General features: G+C 54.9%; 1 protein-coding gene across 1 annotated transcript; it reads left to right on the top strand.

The window, feature by feature from the left end:
• The first annotated feature begins 1,796 nt into the window (after positions 1 to 1,796).
• Positions 1,797 to 8,825, top strand: SLC48A1 (solute carrier family 48 member 1). The gene is made up of 3 exons (XM_036904721.2): positions 1,797 to 2,032; positions 7,009 to 7,176; positions 7,716 to 8,825. The coding sequence occupies exons 1-3, from the start codon at positions 1,897 to 1,899 to the stop codon at positions 7,850 to 7,852; spliced, it is 441 nt and encodes a 146-aa protein (XP_036760616.1). The 5' UTR covers positions 1,797 to 1,896; the 3' UTR covers positions 7,853 to 8,825.
• The last annotated feature ends 485 nt before the right edge of the window (positions 8,826 to 9,310 follow it).

The following is a 9,310-nucleotide window of genomic DNA, read 5'->3' as shown; positions in this document are numbered from 1 at the left end:
TTGTACTGAGTGCTTTAGCTGTAGTTAAATATCTCAATTGTTATAATAAACCTATGAGGTGTTATCATCATGCTCATTATATAGACAAAGCAGCAGGGACCCTGAGAGGTTCTATGCTGTCTAATATAGTAGCTGCTAGCCACATGTGACTATTTAATTTAAAAATCAAAAACAACAAAAATTCAGATCCTCAGTCACACTAGCCATATCAAGTCCTCAGTAGCCACGTATGACGATAGCTACCGTTTTGGAGAGTACAGATGGAGAATATTCTCTTCTTGGCAGAAAGTTCTACTGAATTAGGGTACCTGCCCAGGATCAGACTAAGTGGGTGGCCCCATCTGTGTATAAAGTCCTTCAGTGACTCTATATTCCTTCCACAATTGAGAAAAAGTTTCAGCCTATTCTTAACCTTCTTGTACAACCTGGGCCCCAGCTCCCGTTACAGAATTATTTCTCATTATTTTCTTGTGCAACCACACAGTCCAGTGTAACAAGGGTGCTCACTACTCTTCAATAGTCCTAACATGTCCAGTCATGACGCTTTTGCTCTCCTCCTTGCTGTCTGGCTGACTCATCCATCTTGCCTCTGGACTGCACACATGCTGTTCTCACTGCCGGGAGTCACCCCGGCCGCCGGCTCTGCAGCCGCCTGCAGCACTGAGCTCCGGGCCCAGGGGCTTCTGCCTCCTCCGAACATCCAGTTGACTCCCTCCAGCAGTGGCTTCCGGAGGAGGGCTGGGTGCTCAGCTTCTCATTAAAACATATATACTCCCAAGATTCAAATTTAATGGCCAGAGGTGGAGTCTGGGGGTCTTTTTTTTTTTTTCTACCTGACTTTTGATACTCAAATAGCTAAAATGTCTCTTGCATCAGTTGCCTCTTTTCCATTCACACTGCCTCAGCCTGAAGCACCTTTCAGAGTCTCCTCATCTCTTGCCATGGAAGCTGTAATGCTCTTCTAATCATACTTGCTGACGTTCGTCGAGCACCTACTACGTGCTAGACACTTTTAAGCACTGACTCATCATCACAACTCTTGAGACAGATATCGCTATTGCCCCCATTTTACAGATGGGGTAACTAAAGCACAGGGAGGTAAAGGATTTGTCCAAATAATCTGTTTCTAGCCTTTTCAAGGGCAGTTCACCCTCACTCTAGTACCATTTCTAGAGCACAGAACTCATTCCTCTGGCCCCACAAGAAGCAGGACAGCCCTCTTAGCAGAGCATGCAAGGCGCTTTATATTAGAATATAAAAAAAAAAAGCTCCCCAGACTATTCTAAAGGGAGGCAAATATGGTTTACATTGGTTTTTATCATTCATTTGGCAATTAATCATGCCCTGCCTAGATTTCTTCTGTATAATCACCTTATCATTATTTAATGTTTATCTTCATTCACTTGCATTCACCTATTCAACAATGTACACTAAGTGGCCACTATGCGCCAAGGAGGCATTCTTCTAGGTGGTTCATGTGAACAAAAATGGTGCAGTCCCCGCTCATGGACTTTACATTCTGGAGGGGTGTGGTAGGCAGAATATGGTCCCCCAAGACGTCCATGTCCTAAGCCCCAAAATTCATGACTATGTTACTTTACACAGCAAAAATATGCTGAAACCGTCGGTCTGAGGATGAGCCTCGGCACTCCCTTTCCAACAGGCCCCCCGGGAAGGATCCAGCGGCCGAGGATCCTGCGAAGCCCGGGACGCACAGCCCGTGGCTCCGGCGAGGACGGCCTCCGACCGCAGAGGGCGCTGTGCCGGCGGCGCGGGACGGCGCGGGGCGGGCCGAGGGCGGGGCGCGGGCGGGCGGCCCCGGCCCCGGCCCCGGCCCCGGCCCTGCACCTGTGTCCGTCGGCCGCGCTCGCCTTCCGCGCCCGGCGCCGCGGCCCCATGGCCCCGTCCCGCCTGCAGCTCGGCCTCCGCGCCGCCTACTCCGGCCTCAGCTCGGTGGCCGGCTTCTCCGTCTTCCTTGTCTGGACGGTGGTCTACAAACAGCCGGCGACCTCGGCCATGGGGGGGCTAGCAGGTACCCCGGGGCGCGCGGCTGCGGGAGGCTCCTCACGGGCGGCGCTTCCCGCGGGAGCGGGTGGAGTGTTTGCCCCAAGCCGCCCGTCGGCGGCGCAGGCCCCGCGTGGGCCCGGCCCCCTGCCCCCTCCCGCGCCCCGCCGAGGGCCGCCGCCACCCGCGAGGGCTCGCCGGCCCCTCCGCCCAGCTGCGCCACGGCGGCGTCCTCCCCGCGCGCGCGCTCCCCCGCCACCCTCTGCACGCGCCCAGCTGTGCGGACCCTGCTCGCCGAGCACCCCCGCGGCCTGGGAGACCCCTGCCCCGCAAGCGCCGCTTCCCTGGCGGGTGAGGACCGAGAAGGAGTGAGTGGAAAGAAGGGCTGGGGGCTCCCGGGGAAGCCCATCTGCGCCGCCCAGGGGGGACGTGCCCAGCAGCGTCCTCAGCCAGACCCGGAGGACCGCGCTAGGGCTCTCGTGGAATCTGGACGTTTTCTTCCCACGACGTTGCTGCCTCTGTGCCACTTCCCAGCTGTGGCTCGTCCGCCAAGGCTGCTGAACTCCGCTGGCGCCCTTTCGGTGTCTCAAGGAGCAAAGGGGAGGCATGTGGTAGAGTGAGAACCTCAGGGCTCTCGTGGGGCTGGTGCTCACCAGCGCTCTGCACTTGTGACCCTTGGGCGCATGAGGAACCAGTCTGTCGTAGAACTAATGTGAAGACATATTATTTCTACTTGCTAACAATTCTTTTTCCATACTTTCTACGTGTCAAGCACTGTGTTAAGCAATCTGCTTCCATTGTCTCACTTAATCTTTACATTAGTCCATGAAATCGGCATTATTATTGTGCCCATTTTACAGATAAGGCTTAACTGAGTCTTAAGAGTAAATAAGTAGGTTTCCCAGGGTTACACACTACATGAAATAAAATGTGTGGGAAAAGAATTTTGATAAAAAAATATGTATAAGGATAACACTTTTAAATGTAGTGACCTTACTCAATTACTGCAGCCCTCTGCCAAAAGAGCCCTAAGAGGACTAACTAAAACTAACTCGATTTACTCATTTCTATCCACTTACTGAGAGCCATCCCTGGGTAGAGAAGGAATGAGGGGTAGGGTTTCTGCCTTCTAAGAAAGATGTAAATGGCCACAGCCTGAGGTCAGGTGGATGCTCTACCGCCTGGGGGCCTCTCCCTCCCTGGGGACAGTCAGCCCATCTCTGATGTTACCTACAGACCCTGGCTCCTTGCCATCTGCAATTCCACCATCTACCAAAGGTTCTCTTGCAGTTTTTTTTCTGTTTCCTATCAGCCCTGTGCTTTCCCTTGGTGTCTCTTCAGGCGAGGCCCTGTGGTTGCATTGATAAGACCCGAGGTGAGGGGGCTGGTGGCAGGAGAAGGGAGGGCCATCCCTGGAGTCAGAGCTGGGTGTAGTAGCATCAGCCCCTACTAGTCGTGTGACCTTGGGCACGTCAATGCCTTCTGAGCCTGTTTCCAGTCTGTAAGGAGTGAAAGGAGTTGCCCCTGAAAGATGATCTCTGAGACTCCCCCCAGCTCCGAAATGTTGGAGTTTAGCACCTTATCTCTGAATCGTGCATCTGCCAGCTGCCTGTTAGAGGGCTGTGGAGAAGGCTCCATGGCTTATGCTTTAGGGTGGCTGGGGTTTCCCTCCAATCCAAACTGCCCTCTCTCCCTCCCCAAAGGCTTCCCTCGGCCTCTGAGGCAGGCTAACTGCGGAACAGGGTGGGCTTGGGAGCCAGGGGGTAGCCAAGGAAGAGCCAAGGCCTCTGTGTGGTGGTGCGGCAGGTGGAGGGAAGGGCTGCCAGGTCAGGGCCACGTGCCCTCTGCACCCTGCATGGGTTGTGAGAGGGTGTAGCCAGTCAGCCTTCTTCCGCTTTTGGGGATGAAGCATCAGCAAATTTACTGACTTGTGAGCACCCCACTTCTGATTTAGCATTTTCCAACCCAGAAACTGCCGAGTCACCAGAGGGCAGCCCCAGCCTGCCATTCTCTGCTGTGTACCTGGCAGGGGCTCGTTGGGGGTGCTTGTTTCTGGGACAAGACTCTGAAGCCCCTGGTCAGACAAGAAGAGTGTTTTTGGTGGAGACCCACTCTTTCCCAGCCTCCTGGGTGTCTGGGAGGAAGTGACTTGGAGGAAGGGCAGTTGCAGAAATGGTTTTGCTGTGGGAACCCTGGGGACACCTAGACTCATGCTCTCTGGGTCTCATAGACCAAGGAAAGAGGAAAAGAAAAGTTGCCACAGGAGTCTAACAGGCCCTATGTGGGCTGAGAGGGAGAGGGGCCCTGGGGCCAGGAGTGCAGGGCAGGGATGCAAGAACACAGCAGGGCCCTGGCTCAGGCCCTGTGTCCTGCTTTTCTGCATTTCCCTGAGCTCCCCTGGGCTCCTCCCTCACCTCCACCACTGGAAATGCTCACTGACCAACTGCGTGCCTTCGTTGGCCAGGGCCTGCCAGCTGTGGGGCCCTGAGCAAAGCCAGAGCCCTGCTCCTTGAAGCAGGTCTGGGGGAGTGAGGAGTGAGTCTGGCCGGGTCCTGCAGCCTGGGAGGCTGGAGAGTTGTCCATTCTGCTCAGAACTGAGCCGACCAGGTTCCTGGAATCCAGTGTCCTGGGCAAGGGAGTAAGGCTGAGGAACAAATGCTTTCTGCCTGAGGTGTGGGAGGGAATCAGGGGGGCTCCTACTCCTTCACTGACTGACTACCTTGGGTGGGGTTGGGGGAGGTCCCTCTTTCAGGGACAGTGGTAGGAGCCAGGGTGGGTGGGAATGGGCCTGCTATCAGATACGGCTTGTGTTTATCTGGAGGGGAGGCCTGTGTACAGGGGAAGTGAGAGGTGGGTAAGGCTGTGTCTGCTTATGAACAAGCAATTGGGACCTCGAACACCCCAAGCAGCCATCTTCCCTTTCCTCCTGCTCAGCCCTTGTGGGTATGTGGATGTAGTGGGAGTAGAGTTTGGGGAACTGCTGGAGAATGGCCAGTGGACTAAGAGATTACATTTTCACAGGCCCCTATTTCAGCATTTCCTGACCTAGAAATCGCTGAGTCACAGAGGGATTGCTCTGATCCCCTTGTTTCTCTCCCAGGCTGCCTTCTGCATCTCTGAGTGGTGGAGGCCCTTAGAGCTCATCTGCCCCAGCCCCTCCGTGGCATGCTGAGCAGGTGGAGAGCAAGTATCGCTGTCCCAGACAGGTGCCCATTTGATTGTTCCTTGGATGTGCAAAGTGACAAGTTTCCTTCCTAGGACCCTTTAAGAAATCAAACAGCCCTCCAGATGAACACTTAGGATGCATGTGAGAAGACTGGGAAAGACTTCTGGGAAGGATGGCTGGCCTACTGCCCAGATCACAAAGGGTAGAAGTGGAAGCCATGCTGTCACTGTCCACCTCTGGCCTGCTCCAGCTTCCTGCTGGCAGTGGGGAAGAGATGCTTGTCCTGGCCCACCCACATTCCAGGCCCCGATCTCTGCACAAAGCTGGGAGCAGGCAGGGGCAGAGCTGGCAGAGTATGGGAGGGGAAGCGGCGGGGCCTGGCAGGGCTGAGCCCTCAGTAAGATGGAACCCTGGGGCTGCCAAGCTTCCAGGCTGGCGGGGCCTTTGGGCTCGACCAGTTCTGGACGTAGAGACACCGAGGCTCTGAGGAGTCATGAGCGGCACAGTGCCAGGCCCCAGGCTTCCTGGCTCGTGGTCTTGTGATTTCTGTCCCTCGCCAGGCTGCCTAATTGTGATAGCTCCTGAGCTGATAACCAGAGCATAGCTCTGTGATGATGATACCCTGACCCTTTTTTCCCTCTAACTTAAAAAATATATATATATGCAATATCTTAGGCATGTGATTTAGTGAATTCCCTATGTACCATCCAGCCTAAGAAATAAAATAGATTCACTCAAAGCAATCTCCCACCACAATCTCCCTGTCAACTTCCCACCCTTCCTGTGCATGAACGCTGTTCACACGTAGCATGTGTGGCTCCCTTTTTGAAAGGTCCCCTGAAGCCTAGATGTGTAGTCCACATACAGGTGGCAATAGCTGCTTCATCCCTGCCTTGCTGGGACCCCGCAGCCCTGCTCCAGAGCCTTGCCAATGGAGCTGATATTTGTTCCATTGTTGGGCTGCACTGGCAGGCACGGCCTGGCACAATGGGCATCCACTGTATTGGCTGAGTGGCAGCTGGCTTTGTAGGGGAAGTGCCCATCCAGGCCCACAGGGCAGGCCCGAGAAAGGCTAGGGGTGTCTGGCATGCCCTTCAGCAAACAGGAGGGAGTGACAGGGAGTCTGGCCAAGAGCAAGAAGGCCACTTGGGAGCTAAGTAGCCCTGGGGATCCCAGCCCTGGGCCTCCTTATCCTACAAGACCAAACCAGGGACTTTGGAAAGATCCTCGCTGTCCTAGAGCTCAGCCCCAGGACATGGGGTGCTGAGGCTGTAGCCTCTGAGGGACAGGTGGAGCCCAAGCATCAGGGCACGGGGACCGCTTCTCGGGTCAGTGGCTCTCCAGGGCTAGGCAGTGGGAGGTCTCCAGAAAGCAGGCTGGGGACAGTTCTCAAGCTTGCCGATTTCAGGACCTTTTTACACTCTTAAAAGTAGTGAAACCCCAAGGAAATTTTATTTATGTGGGTTATATCTGTTGATACATACCATATGAGAAATTAAAACATTTTAAAGCCTCTTGATGTAACGTTAAAAATAACATTCTTAACTTTTTTGTAAGAAATAATCATGTTTTCCAGAACAAAACAATAGGGGAAAATGGCATGTTTTTATATTTGTGGTAGTCTTTTTTAAGTCCTCCTGGCTTAATACAAGGCAGCGAAGTTCTCTAATCTGCTTTTGCACTCAAGTTCTGGTGATGTCAGAACCCCTGGAATCGCCCCTGTGCACCCCGGAGAGGAGAGTGGAGGATCTAAAGGGCCCAGGACCCCTGGGGTCACGGGCGGGGCAGGGTGAGGAGAGCGCTGCAGTGCCCCGCTCTGACCCCGTCTGTCCCTGCAGGCGTGCTGGCGCTGTGGGTCCTGGTGACACACGTGATGTACCTGCAGGATTACTGGAGGACCTGGCTCAAGGGGCTGCGTGGCTGCTTCTTTGTGGGCATCCTCTTCTCGGCCTTCTCCGTTGCCACCTTCTGCGCCTTCCTGGCGCTGGCCATCACCCAACACCAAAGTAAGGGCTGCTCAGGGAGGGGCCGGTGCAGGGCCTAAGGGTCGGGTCCTGGTTCCAAAGATAAGGTTCAAGGGACTGGGCAGATCGCTTAGCTTCCCGGTGCCTGGGTTTTCTCCGTGTTAAAGTGGGTAGAGTGAGCGCCCCACCCCCCTAAGGATTGGAAGAGCTCAAGGGAAACTTGTGCCCCACCGACCTGGGCCCTGACGTTCAGGGCCTCCCGGGGCGGAGCTCTGGGGTGGGAGCGCCCCCTAGTGGTTGCGATCCGCAAGTAGGCAAAGGCCCTGGCTGCCTGCCCCTGGGGATTGCCAGGGTGGAGCACGTTGGGGTAAATGCCACAAAAACAGAGTAGATTATCTAGACCTATGATTGGCCAGCCCTGACCTGTCCTCATCCCGCCACTCCTCTAAAACCTCCATCACAGCCTCTCCAGGGTGGGCGTAGACTCTGTTGGGGGCTGTGGGGAGGGCAGCCCTCGGCTTCTGTGACATGATGGCTGCAGCAAGCCTCTCATGTCTGGTTTGGGTTCTTCTCCCACGCAGGCCTCACAGACCCCAAAAGCTACTACCTCTCCTGCGTCTGGAGCTTCATTTCCTGCAAGTGGGCCTTCCTGCTCAGCCTGTATGCTCACCGCTACCGGGCTGACTTTGCCGACATCAGCATCCTGAGCGATTTCTGACCCAAGGAGCGAGACCTCTGCACCCTGGGGGTCGTCAGCCTGAGACATTGGGCAGGCCTACCACACCCCCTGGGAACCCCAGCACTGGCAGAAAATGGATCGCAGGATGCCTGTAGTCTCCCAGGAAGCTGGGGGCAGTGGAAGGGGTCCTGCCATGTTGCTCCTCATCAGCCTGGCTGGAGGGCAGCTTTAGACCTTTTCAAACGGATCCATTTTTCTTAGCACTCAGTGAGGAATCTGTGAGCAGGGCCAGGGCAATAATTGAGGGGTAGGGTGGTGAGGCCTTGACCTACGCCTGGGTACCTGGGGAGGTCAGGTCAAGGAAGGGGTCTCTAGTGGAAACCTCTCAACTCCCTACCCTTTGCCCACCCCCCAACTCCCCAACCCATCATAGGTCCAGGGATGATAACCTTTGGTAGTCTGTCCATCACCTGGGGATTTAAGCTGAGTTCAAGTGTGTCCCTTTTCCCACCCTGTTCCCCAACAAGTGGTAGAGCCAGTCGTCTCCTCCACACCCAAAGAGCTCTCTTATGTGTGCCACACACCCAGAGCAGGGCTCCCCAAATGAGACCAGACTAAGTGTCTGGGGAAGGTGCTTTGGGGAGCGGGCAGCATGGGGTAGTCTGGAAGGGGAGCCCTTCAAACCTGACCTGTGCACCTCCAGCCTGCATTGCCACTCCACCTTCTCATGCCTGCCCCCTTCCCACCCTAACCGTGAGACACCTACCCTGCTCCTGTGCACTGCCCTTCACCTAGAGCTTCTTTTTAAATCTCCCTTCGGAAGAACAAAATCTGCTTTTCTGCCTATACAGTGGCCGAAAGGCTCACCTAGCATGGGAGGGAAGGGGCTTTTGTTACATGTATCTTTTGTTAAGTTGCTATTTTGCACATCTACCCTTCCCACCTGATGCGCCCTTTGCCTTATCTGTGTCACTGTCACTTTAGCAGAAATACAGCAGCCATTTGTATTAGACAGCCTCTGGTTATTTCTTGTGAGGTGGGAATTCAGGGTGGTGGACTGTGGGAGTGGTGGGCAGGAAGGGTGGGAGTGGTGGGTGTCAAGTTGTCTCATATGACATTTCCTTAGTTCAGCTCTCTCCACATGCCTCAGGTGGGGCAAGGATGCCCGTAGGCACAACCTTGCAACCCCCTGTGGAATTTAGTATCTGTTACCCAAGAGGCCAGGACAGATGGAAAGGAGATGAACCTGCCTCCCTTCATCTGCTGCCAAGCTGTGCGGGCCTGGGGCCAGGTCTGAAGCGAGGAGGCTGCTGGCTGGGGAGGCCTGGCTGACTCAGAACCGTGAAGATGGGTGCTGGCAACCCCAATACCTTCCTCTCTTCTTACACTGGATGGGCTTGTGCGGGCCCGTGGCCTCACCCATTCTCTCTTTTAGGCTTAACTTGTGCTTAAGAAGTCATGGTGAATTAGAACAGGAAGGAACCATAAACTGTCTAT

This window comes from Manis pentadactyla, chromosome 10 (assembly GCF_030020395.1).
Source record: "Manis pentadactyla isolate mManPen7 chromosome 10, mManPen7.hap1, whole genome shotgun sequence".
Taxonomy (NCBI): Eukaryota; Metazoa; Chordata; class Mammalia; order Pholidota; family Manidae; genus Manis; species Manis pentadactyla.
This window is presented reverse-complemented; position numbering and strand designations above follow the sequence as displayed.

What these genes read in the sequence shown, in the direction of transcription:
- SLC48A1 (XM_036904721.2), top strand. Translation starts at nt 1,897, where the DNA reads ATGGCCCCGTCCCGCCTGCAGCTCGGCCTCCGCGCCGCCTACTCCGGC. An exon ending in GGCCATGGGGGGGCTAGCAG is followed by an intron (nt 2,033 to 7,008) that starts GTACCCCGGGGC and finishes CTGTCCCTGCAG; the next exon opens with GCGTGCTGGCGCTGTGGGTC. An exon ending in GGCCATCACCCAACACCAAA is followed by an intron (nt 7,177 to 7,715) that starts GTAAGGGCTGCT and finishes TCTCCCACGCAG; the next exon opens with GCCTCACAGACCCCAAAAGC.